This window comes from Zonotrichia leucophrys, chromosome 1 (genome assembly GCF_028769735.1).
Source record: "Zonotrichia leucophrys gambelii isolate GWCS_2022_RI chromosome 1, RI_Zleu_2.0, whole genome shotgun sequence".
NCBI lineage: Eukaryota > Metazoa > Chordata > Aves > Passeriformes > Passerellidae > Zonotrichia > Zonotrichia leucophrys.
The window spans coordinates 68,483,160-68,497,088 of NC_088169.1; the positions used below are offsets into that span (position 1 = coordinate 68,483,160).

At 36.9% G+C, this 13,929-nt stretch overlaps 1 protein-coding gene across 2 annotated transcripts in view; it reads right to left on the bottom strand.

Annotated features, from left to right (window-relative positions):
* Nucleotides 1-13,929, bottom strand: part of BRCA2 (BRCA2 DNA repair associated) — a 34,050-nt gene that overhangs the window by 8,129 nt on the left and 11,992 nt on the right. For both annotated transcript variants that reach the window (XM_064716362.1, XM_064716352.1), the window contains exons 11-20: nt 8,857-13,641; nt 8,034-8,126; nt 7,042-7,111; nt 6,274-6,698; nt 5,088-5,278; nt 4,341-4,528; nt 3,824-3,994; nt 3,168-3,519; nt 2,331-2,486; nt 185-329 (exon numbers count right to left, since the gene is read on the bottom strand). In XM_064716362.1, the coding sequence (XP_064572432.1) occupies nt 185-329; nt 2,331-2,486; nt 3,168-3,519; nt 3,824-3,994; nt 4,341-4,528; nt 5,088-5,278; nt 6,274-6,698; nt 7,042-7,111; nt 8,034-8,126; nt 8,857-13,641 (6,576 nt within the window). The remainder of the gene's footprint in view (nt 1-184; nt 330-2,330; nt 2,487-3,167; nt 3,520-3,823; nt 3,995-4,340; nt 4,529-5,087; nt 5,279-6,273; nt 6,699-7,041; nt 7,112-8,033; nt 8,127-8,856; nt 13,642-13,929) is intronic.

Here is a 13,929-nt window from a genome sequence, read left to right on the forward strand (position 1 = left end):
CACAGGAAGTTAAAACCTCAAACAACATAAAACAAAACCAACAACAACAAAGAAAACAACCCAAAATGTCATCTCTGCTTCTCTATCACCATAGAAGATTTTTGACAATTTCTTTTAACTTTTCTGAAAATATCAAAATGTTTTCCTGTTCTTTACAGATGTTCTGAAAGAATGAAAGCCTTACCTTCATGCTTTTCATATTCTGCTTGGATTTTTGCAAAAAGAGCTTCCAGTTTCTTTTGCTGATTCTCTGCATGCTTGGCAGCTTCCCTTTCTTCAGCTCGGCTGTTACGAAAAATGTAGGATCCGGCTGACGTCTTTTCCATCCACTGAAATAAAAAGATTAAAACTAAACCCAGACTTTAAAAAGATAATTTTAAACATTATCTAGCTTCTCTTTCATACTCACTGTTAAACAAAAATGCTTTAAAAATGAACAGGCAGCAGACCTTAAGTTCTTCCTCTGTAACAGATAAAAGGCAGAACCCCACAGCACTGGTTGGTAACTTGTCAAAAACAAGCAGAAGGAGCAGTATCCAAACACAGATGATTTACCAGCTGAAGAAAACGTAGCTTCAAGTAGTGAGTATCAATGTTGTAATTTAGATGATGAATGGATCCCACTGGTAGATACATTAAGATACAAACCATCAAACTCAATGCTAAAAAATACACCAGACTGGATTCTACCCAATCTGTCTTTCCACATCAGCTGTACTGTCTGTTTTAACACCCTGGGTTAGATGCTGTAAAAGAACTATGATGTTGTTCTGCAGATGCTCCTAAACCTTTTCTGCTGAGATGGTGCCACAGGACTAGAGGCTTGTCCAGAACTCTGCCAGAACTGGCTTGCCTGATTTGAAGAGGCCAGTGAGCTAAACAAGGAGATCCATGGCTGCTGAAAGTGGTCCCTTTCCTTCCAATCCCATTTTCTGCACAGTTCTGTCTTCTCCCTAGCACTGGCTCTAGCACGTATCTGACCCCAGCAGACTGTATCACTTTGGTAACTCAACAGACAGCAGTTCATTGTGTGTTCTTAATATTATTATTAGTTACTTTTTCCTAGTTTAATGAATTAAGCTGCTGAAGTAACAGGACCAGGTGAGGTCCAGGTTCAGAACAGAGAAGCAGCAGGGGTGTATAGTGAAAGCAAGGTAAGGAGAGGTTGCAGGACCAATACTTATGAGGAAGTGAATTGTTGAAATAGGCTCTGCCTACCTCATTAATTGCACACCATGTATCTCCTGCATTACTCACAGTTTGACACCTTTAATTAAGGCTACTGTGATTCCTACACTCCTTGGCTCTTGACATAAAAGGAGACAGCCCAAGTCTTCCTATAATTTTGGTATGTTTGAGCAAGAGTCTCAGTGTTCAAAGCAGAAAAAAGTACATCAATCTCCTGACATAGCCAGATACGAAGAAGCATTTGCCTCTCCAGCCTGGAAACCATTTATTGTGATGCAGTTACAGATTACAGTCCCCTTTCTGAGACCTAAATAAAGGTTTGTTCTACCAGGCAGCTCACATAATAAGTGCTGCAATTTCCTCCACTAAAGTAATGATCTAAATAGCTAAGTAATTATCCAAACCGAATACCTTTGCAGAATTCATTCTACATCAACCAACAATAAAGTAATACCTTAGAAAGAAGGCAATGAAAAAACAATCTTAGATATACATGCCAAGTATAACCTGCTCTGAGGAAAGCTAATAAAATATGAAAGTTGTGTCCTGGTTAAACTGCTTACATTAAAAAGATTGATTACTAACAGAAATATTGTTTCTTTTTGTGTCTGGTATTTTTATAAAACCAGGTAGTTGCAGTGAAGTCTGACTGCAGTATTTAAATGTCTGGATATCAAGTGGTATTTAAAATATTTTAAATCTATTTTACACCATAACTACACACTGTATTTTCACTAATACAGAACTTACACAATACAGTCAGCTACATGTAAGAAAAAGTAATCCTACAAATGCTTATAAATATGTGACTTTTTTGTTAATATGTTTATAACAAAACAAGTGCAGTACTTTTTAGAGTACAGAACTGAAATTCAATTATTTCTGGCTTTTTGAAGCTCAAAAAGCAAAGCCAACCAAAAGATACTGAACACAAAATAAAATTCTTATAGCAGGATACACCAATCCTGAAATAATAACATGCACAATGCAGGAACCACTCTTCATTATTTTACACATAATGGTATCTTAAAAAAAATTTAGCTTTCTATATTGTGTCTGATTTGAAAAATGATATAGCAATTCATTAATATAATTGAGATCTCACAGAACCCTGTTAGATGAATAAAATACTTACACCATACCTGAACAGGGTAAGTTCTTTGAACAACCACATCAATACAGCCCACGGCACCGCCCTCACTGTAAAGCGACGGCAGAGGCACGGGGAAAGGTCTGGGATCCCGATGGAATCCCAGCTTGGTGTGCCAGCGCACACGGCGAGTGCTGTTCGCTGAGATCTGAGCAAGGGAAACGCTGAATGAGAAACTGGCACTGCTAAGTCAAAGTTATAGCAACACATTTTATCTACAGGAATATCTATAGATCTATTTTCACACTGACCTCACTAAGAATATATCACTTTTGCACCTGAGCAGATCACATTTTAATTCCTTTCACACTGAAGAATGTATTTTCAACAGAATCTAAAAATCGGAAAAGTTAAAATTCTCTGGGAAATGAGAATGCATGAGACAAACCATTGCTTTGTACCAGAGCAGCAATTTCAGTATTATGCTCTTTAAAGTTAAAGCTCTTTAACTAAACTCAAATAAGCCAAGGTCTTCCCCCACCAGTTCACCCTCTCATTGGTTTCTCCCCTCCCCCCATTCTTCCAATTTCCATATTGTCTGAAATGGATAAATACTTTTTTGCAACTTGGTGTTTAACCAAAGTAAGGAGCTGGAACTGCCAAAACACATAGCAAAACCTGGCAGAATTTTATACTACAAACTTCTCTTCCAACCATATTGAATAACACCCTTGAATGATGCCTTACAAATCTGGTTATTAAACTCCAGCAAAGCTCCATCTGTTTGCAAAGCCCCAGTAACTTCTGTTTACAAAATATGGCTCAACTAAGTAGCATTTATCACCTCACTCAGTCACATCCAATCAAGCTGAACTAATATTTTATTTACCTTTAACATAAGGGAATCTGGGGCTTCCAGTGGTGGACATCCATTTTGAGGACCAACAAGTTCTGCTCCATGCACTATGATCTTCTGACCAACAGTCAGCCTTCTTCTATCTAACAAAGCTTTGAGAGGTGGATCCAGAAGAGCTCTGATCCCATACCAGCCATCAGTAACTTCAATTAAAGCTGCTGCTTTTTTACTTTCCATGTTCTTATTGCTACTGCTAGGAGATACAACTGTGTTCAGTGATATGATTTTGGAAATGCACAGTACAAGTGTTTTACCTGCTGCATCATCTCTTTCCATTATTTTTTTGATTGCTGATCGTTTACTTTTATCCACTTCCAAATCATACCTACAAAAAAGAATTTGTGCTTAGTTACAGCAAACAAAATCCATCACATTGTTTTTATTTAAACACACTTGTAGAAAAGTGGTGGTTACTCATCTGCCTGATTAAGCACCACTGTAGCAAAGCAAATGTTTTCTGCATTTTTGCAGGTAACACACATTATGTTTTTAATGCTGCTGTGTGTAACAATACAAGCATTCTGCTAAGCAGTGAATGCAAGGCAGATGTGCTTATTTTGTAATCCTGATGAACCAGAAAGCACACAGTAACACAAATTACAGCTCCCAATACATTGCTATACACATACCTATATTTCAACTGCAACAGGACCATTTCTGGTGTTAAACATCTGTTAGCAAATTCATGTGGGAACGACACTTCCATGGCTGCCAATTTCCATACAATCCATCTGTAGTGATTGTAAACCCAGGCCTCTGTGATTAGGTTGGGATCCACGCCAGGAGTGTCACAGAGGGCTCTGCAGATAAATTGTTAATAAATTAACCTGAAATCCACTGCAAATTTTAACTTCCCTATTACTTAGACTATTTACACCTTTGAAGAATTTCTCGAAATTTTCCAAATTGACTTTGCTCTCTTTAATGGGCAGTGAGGATCAATCAGTAGCAACATTAATCTACACAGCAAATTTACAATCCTATTTCTTTATTTATAACAACAGAGGTGTACTAAAAATGCACAGTAAAAAACCAGTAAAAATTTCAGAGGCTTTAAAACACCACTGTGTTGGATTTATTCTAGGAGACAAGAGAACTGCTATCTAATAAATAGCATAGCTGTCCCAAGTTCATAAGCAACAGTACCTGTAAAACTCCTTTTTCCCAGCTTTTCCCTCATCTGTAGGTATTAGCCATCCTCCATCAGCAAGCTGCATTCCATTTCCAGCTAACAAATACTCCTTACTGAAAAAGTCTTTGATGAGAAACTGGAAAGATTCTGCATTTGTGCTGTTAACTTGTACGCACTGTTTTGAAACACCATATGTGTATAGCTGAAAAAAATCAGATGGAAAAGACAAAATAATGACAATACAGTAAGAATTCAACAGACAGTTTGGATATCCAGTCTTATAATTTCAGATTAAATATTTCTTTAAGCCTTTGTCTGATCTTGCCATTTCATATGTAAACCATGGAGAATGGAGTATTCCCAACAACTATTTTAGAAGAACAGCTTCACAGTGTACTTTGAAAGTGTTTAAAAAATTCAACAGGTTTGGTACTTTCACAGTACCAAAAGCAAGAGCATTTTCATATAGATTTATCTAAGCTTAAATTTTAACTGTTCTTTTCAACCATCTCTTCATATGCATTTTAATTGGTGGATTTTTTCCTGTTTGATTATAACACTAGAGATTTATGACCTTTATTATTTGGAATAGTTTTAAAAACTGGATATATGCTACTTAAGTACTGTAGCAACTGGTGTAACAGCTACTGTAAATACTTATCTAAAAACTGAAGAATGTATCTATTCAAAAGCTACTGAGTTTTTATTTGCTAGTCCTGAGAAAGAGATGTGAGACAGAAAATAAAAAGATATCAATATACCTCTTCTGTAGAATAGAAGCAAGGAGATTTCTCTTCCACTGCAGCTTTCAGAGGGATTCTACTGCTTGCAGATGTTTTAATGACATAAAGAGTGCCGGGCTGTGAATGAATATTTTGCCTACATTTCTTTTTAATTCTCATTTCCTGCAGATCTCTGGCACAGCGGAGATTTGTCACCATCCTGGCCATAGCTGCAAATTAAAAAAAAACCAAACCAAAACATCAAAACCTTTTAAAAGCATTATCAAGTAAAGATACACAGTCACACTCTAGCAGATTCAAAGCAGCATTTTTTCTATGCCACTCTGCAGATTTTTAGAAATTGCAAGTCTAAATATTAAAAGTTTAATGCATTTAGAAGGCAGTGATTACTGAAGGCATTAGAATATTTATATAAAACAAATTACATATCCATATTAATTTTATATAAATCCCTGAACTCAACTTCCATCCACATACTCTTCTCATATGAAACCAAACTCAATCTTCATAGAAAACTCCAGCTGGAAAGAAATTAGTTGATGACTACAGAATCCATAATCCTGAAATTTTGGCCTGTTACTGCAGGATCTGATTCTGCAAATGTTCATATACCTGTTCAAATATACACAAGTCCTCGTGAAAAAAATCCAGATTATTTGACTGTGAATTATAGAAGTAACCAGATGAACCAGAGCATTCAAGAGAGCTTAGAAGGCATAAGCCCACATTCTTAAGTGGAACAGTTGAGCATTCAACATCTGCCTCATTTTTTGAAAATGACACAATCAACCATTCATATGGCTAAGTCTATATTTTAATTAGAGGACAGAAGGAAAACAAGCTTCTGTAAAAGTGAATGAAGTATAGCAATGTTAATCCAAGGTTCCTAGACTATTTTATCTATGAGGTATATAAGAAAAATCTAATATCAACTGAAACATAAGTTATCTTGTTTCTAAGTACTGAAATATTTTCCTCCTTCTCAATTAACTTTGGAGATAAACAGGATATGCTCTTTTAGGAGTGCAATATAAAATATTAGGAAAGTAGTAATTTCCTAATTTTCCTGCAAAAAAAAAAAAAAGCCTTAAAAAGAAGCTTCTTTTTATTAAAAAAAAGTCTGCAAATTATGCAAAAACCCCTTAAAGAATCAGCTCTGATTGTTAGTATTCACAATAGTTAAGTGAGTAAAATCTGAAAATACCTAAATTGCCATTTTCTAGCTCAGTGTCTGCTGAGTGCTGGATGCAAGGCTGCTCATCTTGAGGGTCAGCAGTATTTTGTTCAGCTCTGATCTGATTTACTTCCATCTCTTTGGTCATACTTTTGCTGATGGGTGAGTCACACCTGCTGCTGCTGCTGCTGCCTTGTTCGCATGTAGAAAATGCCAGCTTGGTTTTGAAGGGCGGAATAAAAGTTTTAGCAGCTTTGCCAGATTTGTACAAACTTCTCGTTTCCTCGCTCTCTTTTGCTGAGGCTTTGCAGGGAGTGGAAAGCCCTGCAGCACTGTCTGAAGAGTGCCTGAGAGCACAGTGCTGAAAAATGGCAGGTTTAGACTGGAATCCTCTGAAGTCTTGATCTGGCAGGGTCAGGGTAGGATTCTTGACTTCGTGTCGTTCTTTAGCTGACCTACAGAAATGCAAACATTTAAGCATACAGGTTTCACCTTCCTGACAAAAATCAGGAGTTTTGTATTCTTAATATAGTAATACAAATTTCAATTCAGTATCAATAAAAAGACAAGATATCAGTCTTTGATATTTAAAAACCAGAATACTTAACTTCTATCTATTGAGAAAAGACACCGTGTAATAGGGTTAGCATATCACTGGTCTACTGCAGCAGCATGTAGTAATGTATGGTAACTTAGTATTTATTTAGTCATAAAATGATTAGCTTTTCATAAAGTTGGGTAGTAAATTTTTACTATATATTTTAGACAGTTACAAAGAAGAACTCTAAAATTTCTCACCCAAAAGGCTGACAAGTTACGGGTTTTAAAGGGACATGGTACATAAACTTTCTTCTGTCTTTGAAAATGCCTGTAATATAATTAGAAAAAATAAATGTTTGAAGTGGCACATTACATAGATAGATAGAAATTTACAGCCACATGCTTTATCTATATTAATGAAAATTAACAGAAATAATTAATTTATAGAAAAGTCTTCAGAGTGGATTTAAATAGCTTTATTCTTTCCTGCCCCCAAAAATGTTTTTTAAACATCTTCCCATAGAGATCTAAGGGATAAGTGCTCACAATACTGAGCTCTCAAGAGTTTGTGTCTGTGAGCCAGCAAGATATTTTTCGGCTCCTGAAAAGGAAATGTTTATCATATCAACTCCAGGTAGGCTCACCATTCCATTTAGAACTCTTTCAGCAACTTTTACTCTTTTATTTGACATTGCAACAAAAAAGCACATTTGCACAAACTCTTCCTTCCATTACTGAAGGACATGCATATCTTGGAATTATCAATGTGACTAAATCATATCTGCCTGGAATGTAAACCCACTTGTGCTATGCCCTTAGGCTGCAAAGAGGAAGTTTCATATGAGAAGTAATTATATAGTAAGTATATCACCAGTAAGTATCTACACAAAGTTAATCAATAAAATATATTCTGTAGATTAACCAATAAAATGCATTCTTCCTATTGAGACTAGAATTTGTGAGATTTAGGATTGTGAGAGAGCAGGTAAATTCATCCTAAACTGGAAATTAAACCAGAGTTCTTGCAGAAGGAATATATTTAGAGTCTATGCAATAAGGCAAATCATTAATCACATAATTTAAAGTCAGCAGAGACGTTATACAGCAGCTTTCCTGAATTTCCATTACTACATTGATAAATGCAGTAGTTAAGCAAACTTATTACATGTTAGGTTATTGGAAATTGAAGAATTCTCAAGATAACAATTGACACTGGATTACTTCTTAGAACACAAGATGACTAAAATTACCATCAGGGGTGCTTTTTGAAGCTTTCAAAGACCTGGGGGAATTCTTTGTTCTGTTAAATTCAAGCAGAAGCTGCCTCTTAATTGGAGGTTCACCTAGAATAAAACCACAGAGTTTTAAAAGTGATGTTCCTTTCAAGTTCAGTTTCAGTTGGATGTTGTCAGGACAACATAACCGTAATTTCTAAATAAAACACCAAAGTCAGAGCAAGCAGAATGAGCAAGTTTTCAGATCAGTTTTCAGGTTTTCATCTCCCCTTCCACAAGGAGTTTCCAGCTAGCCCAGGTCCCTGAACTGCTCTGGGTGTCTGTGCAAGCATCAGTACCAACACTTCAGCCCTAGACAGATCACTTTAGAAGGCCAGAAACTCTCTTAGACCAACAATTATTTTTTGAATCAGACTAGCAATCTCGATACAAGCAAAACATTGTCCTCATCTACAATGCACAAAAAGGTGAAAATGAAAATACTGCTACTCATTTTTCAATGGAAAAACACTAGATATATAGACAGAGGGAAAAAAAAAGTCTGCTCAGAGAGAAAAGGAGCAGCAGATTTCTTCTGTAAGCTTACAGTTAAACAGCAAATCTGGACACCTTCAAAATTACTTATCACAAATTTAGCTTCTACTGTGCATATTTAAGCCTGGAAAGAGTGGATGAACCACCCTGCAGCAAGAAGAGTTTTTGTCACTGACACCCAAGAGAAAGACTTTGAATGTTTCTGTGAGCTAAAAAAACCAACATGACATGCAAAACACCCCCCCAAAACCTAAACCAATGCACAGTGCAGAAATATGGAGTTGAACACACATAAGACACCTACCAAGTGAGTTGTTTTCTTCAAAGTGCCTCTTCCCAAAGGTCTTAATTTGGAAGTTTTTATCCGGTCTGCCCCTGAAGGTCTGCGCAGCATTAATTTGTACTCCAGAACTGGAATAACTGTCTTCCATAAAAGCTCTTGCACTTTCTATAGCCTCTACTTCCAAGTAATTTTTTGGACTTTGGAGATTAGTATTAATTTCTGCTTTAGCAGTAGCACTGCATGAAATTGCTTCAGACTCTGGTTTTGACCACAGATTCAGCTGCCCTTTTCCAAAAGACTCACTTTTCTCTTGCTGAAGGTTATTTTTAAATGATGCTAACTGCTTGTTTTTCTGATTGTATGGTGTGTGCTCAGGCATTTTGACATGGTGAGTGCTTGGAAAATACTTTATTTCCTGAGGGCAGATGTTTTGTAAGTCAGAGTCTTGATTGCAGCTTTTTTCAGTTTTGAGTTCTGAGATCACCTTACCTGTTAAAGATTTCACACGTTGACCACTGTCTTTAACTGAACTAAGCTGATCTGTAGTACAAAGCCCACTACTCAAAAAGTAATCAGATTCTTCTAAAATTGCCTTTGCTTTTTGATAGGCATCTTTAGAAACTTTTACCTGCTTTCCACTAGCAGTGCTGAAGCCAAAAGCAGAATCTGATATCAATTCAGGGCTGGTATCTTCTTGCCCTTTTGATGACACTATCTGCATTTTCCTAGGAAGTACTTCAGTGTGCATTTTAGACTCTTCAACACCTTTCTCAACTAAAAATGCTTCTTGTACATGTGGTGAATGATTATCTTCCATTTCAGAAAAGAGCTGTCTAGCTTTCCTGAGTGACTCTTCTGAAAGCTGTACAGGCTTTCCACTTGCTGTACTAAAAAATCCAGAATTGCTTGTAGAAGCATCTGATGGCTTTATCTGCTTATCTGGAACAAAGTGCCCTAAAAGCTTAATATTCTGCCCAAAGGATTGCTTCTGATAATTTGAAGCAGACTTTGCACCTGCAGATGTGTTTCCTTCTTGGTGACTGCCTTCATCAGTACTTGCATTTACTTCAACAAACTGGGATGTGGCTGAATTAACCTCTTCACTTGTTGTAGCATTGAAAAAATTAGCAGAATCAGGACACTCAGTGTAAAGGACTACAGATGAATTTCTAGCAATTTCTGTTTGATTCCTTCTTGAGTTAGGCTCAATTTCGTATTTTACAGCTTCACTGCAGTCTTGAAACATTTGTCTGACACTTGCTAATGCACTTTCTGAAACAGACACAGCTTTCCCTTTTGCTGTGCTAAACACGGTTTCTTTCAGATCAGCCCTTTGCTTTTCAGCCTCAAGTGCTGTTTCTTTTAACCTCTTAAAATTAGTTTCCTCTTCAGGAAGACTGACTAGTGCCTGGTTTTGGCTAGCACTGGCTACGCTGTCTGTGAAGCAATTTTTATCAGCAGCAGGTTCATTTAAATGTTCTAAGTTGAATTCTTTACTGTCACCATTCATGTAAGAGCAGCTACTTTTTGCATCTAAAAGGAGTGACTGATCAGCTTTACTGTTGCTCTCCTCAACAAATAATGCATTTTTTGTATCTCGAGGCACACAGTTGTCTTCAAGGTCATGTGGTACCTTCATTAAATGCAGAGATGCAGCAGAGTGCACAGGAAAATCATCTATATTTCCTGAATCATCCCTCTTTCTTGGTGAGCAGTCCAACTTTTTCTCTGCAAGGAATTTTCCATCTTCAGACAAATGAGTTCTACTTACAGCATCACTCTTCTGTCCTTTAAGGGATTCCAATTCTGACTTTCCAGTTCTGACATCAGCTTTCTTATGCTCACATGAAGTTACCAAACTCCCTTCAAAAGCTTCACCTAGGTCAACCATTGTATCTTCTTTAGCAGGATCAAGAACTGCAGCATGTTCAATAGGACTGCTCTCTATTGCCTGATTAAAGTGGTCTCCAAGCTCTTCAGCAACAAGCTTTTCATTGAAATCGAGTTTTTCAGAGTCACACTGAGCAATGTTTTCAGTACATAAATCGCAGTCTTTAACACAGTTCTTGCCACATTTCCTTTTCTTGATGAGATTCTCAAAACTGTCATTATGTTCCTTTCCTATATCAACATCTGCAAAAAACTGCTCCGCTTTAGCCAAAAATCCATCAGCAATTGCTATTTTCTTGCCGCTAGCAGTATGAAAACCAGTCAGATAACTTCCTTCCACTTCATTTATCCCAGAGTTTGCCTCTTGTTCAAGAGGTATTTGATAATGATGGTAAGAACCTATTTTTATTCTGCTTTCATTCCCTAGCAGGTCCTTACCATGAGTGGTGTCTTCTGCAATATTTTTACAATTTGTTTTTTCTTTATCAGAGTTCTCCAAAACATTTACATCTCCTTCTCCACACTGCACACTGAACAAGGGCAGAGAATGATCCAAAGCTGCATCAGGAATGGATGTATCACCACCAGGAGCCTGAAATTTTGGTGACAAACATTCATCTTCCTTTCTGTCTTTTCCTGCCTGCTTAGGAGACTGGTTTTCCATTTCGTGTGATGTACTTAAACTGTGCTCTTCTGCAATCATAACAGCATCTTCTAGACATGCTACATGTAATGAGTGGTCTTGCAAATTGCCTTCATCATCTCCTCGATTTAAAATTTGTTTGGAAGTTTCATAATTCTGCTTATGATTTTTAGTGGACAACAGGCTGTTGACATTGTTAATACTACTGAAGCTAACATTTTCAGTATTATTTGCTGATATTTTTGCCTTGTTTTCCATATTTTCCTTGAATGCTGTACTAGTATTTTCCTCATTTTTATTCTGTGCATGGTAGGAAACAGAACCTGTGTGGGAAACAGCATTAATGCTTTTGAAATCTGAAACACCAACAGTTCTTTCTTTGCTTCCTTTTGTCAGGCATCTGGAAAAATGACTGTTAGAAGACATAGATCCTTTGGAATTGTGACATCTAGTACCGGTTTCAGAAGATTTGAACAAATAGTTATCATCATCCAAGTCTCTGAAGAGCTCTGCAGACCTACTCAAAGCTGCTTTTGAAATATTTATTTTTTTACCTCCAGCTGAAGTAAAGCCTATGAAATTAGAAAAGCTGTCCTGCTTAGCTATGGGAAAGCTCTCATCAGATCTACCTTCATCTATGTCTAAGTTAGTAAAAGTAACTTTTTTATCATTTTCATGGAAAAACACTGCATTTTCTTTTTCATTTTTCACCAATTCAGTGTCTTCATTTGTGTCTTCCTCCTGAGTACAATACTTGTCATTTTTTACTTGATTTTCCGATTTAAAAGAGCTATAAACCCCCACATCTTTGCTTGTTTCAGAAATATTTTCTACATTCTTTGTTCCATTTGTTTCTACAGTTCCTAATTGTTGCAAACTGTGACTTTGCATTGTGTTGCTTTGCTTTCTAAACTGTGTAAATTCAAACTGACTACCTGTTTCTTCTAAGATACTGGAAAGTTCAGCAATTTCAGCTTCTTGGCTTGCTGTCAAAGTTTGACTTGCTTCTTGCAAGGCTTGTGGAGTTCTAGGAAAGCTTTTACACAAGCCAACTTTATGTGGAGTAAACTTTGTATGCCTGGGCTCAAGAAAACTTGCCTGTGAATCTGAAGAATCAGATAAATTACTGCCCAGCTTGCTTTTTGAACCTGAGAATAACGCATTTTCCTTTTTAACTTGATGTGAAATGTTTCTGACTCTTTCCATGGAAGAACCTTCAAAGCATTCATTTTCAATATCCTTGAAGAGCATTCTGCCTTTTGCTATACTGGCTTCAGAGAATTTAATCTGCTTATTAGAAGCAGTCTGAAAGCCACTGAAGCCCAGATTCAAACTGCATGCATTAAGATTCACTGATGATTCCTCTTTACACTTAAGGTTCTTGTTTGGCATTTTGCTGGAATACATTGGTGCTACTTGTTTATCTTCTGCAGAAGTGGCTTCATTTAAAGAATTGTTATCTGCACAATCTAATAATTCTTTAGAAATGTCTACAGCTACATTACTGAATGCAGCTGCTTGAGGGCTTTTGCTGTTTTCAGCTGGCTTTGGGTCTTCATTGCTGGCTACATCCTCTGAAAAGGCAGCTGCATCTGTTTCCTCCCCTTGTTTTAATACAGTATTGTCATTTTCTGAGCACTGTATTGCCAAGGGTCTGTGTACCTCTCCACAGTCAACTCCTGATCTCTGCTCTGTAGAATGCTTTTTACTGGGTGATAATTTATTGCAACAGTCACTACTGACTGCAGTTATGCCAAAGTTGATCTGACACAATGTATTATGGGAACTGCTGTTTGTCAGGGATGCAGAGTCACTGTGAATATCAGCCAAGAGTTCCTTGCCCCTAGGAGAAGACCCAAGCTCTTTCAGGCTCTGAGGTACAGCAGCTCCATCGTTCACCTTAGTACTCATCTCCTTATCTTCTTCACCTTTCCCTAAAGCACAGCTTTTAGGGAGACATCTGGAACGTTTTCTTGCCATTAGGCATGCTGAAGTCAGAACTTTACGTTTTATATTTGAGAGATTCTCATTATTTGAAGAATTTTTTGTGTCTTCTTCCGGGGTATTCGATCCTTCTAAGCATTTTATTGATGCAGCAGGTTGATCCTCTCTTGCATTTTCCCCCAAGTCTCTCAGGTCTTGTTGTTTCAGCCTACCACTGAAGGAATTATCAGATGAGTTATCAATTATATCCATTTTTAAAGTAGAAGTGCTGAAGTTCTTCATCCTTGTATTTGATTCCAAATGCTTTCTCTCAGCAGGAAGAAAGTGGTCTACAAGACAAGATATTACAGAGAGAAATTTGAATAAATTTATTCAAACAAACGTAGATTCAGATTTTCATAAAATTTTGGCAGATTAGATAATTTCTATACAAGCTTAACAGCAGAACCCAATGTATCACTTTTGTTCTCAAATGCAAATGCCTTGGCAAGGCTGGAGGTCTGTTTAACCTATATTCTAACAGCCAGAAACAAGAGATTTGACTGCAGCTAATGGTACTAGGTAAAAAAAATATAAATTTTTACTTGTAATGAAATTTCAAAAGATGGGCTTCAACT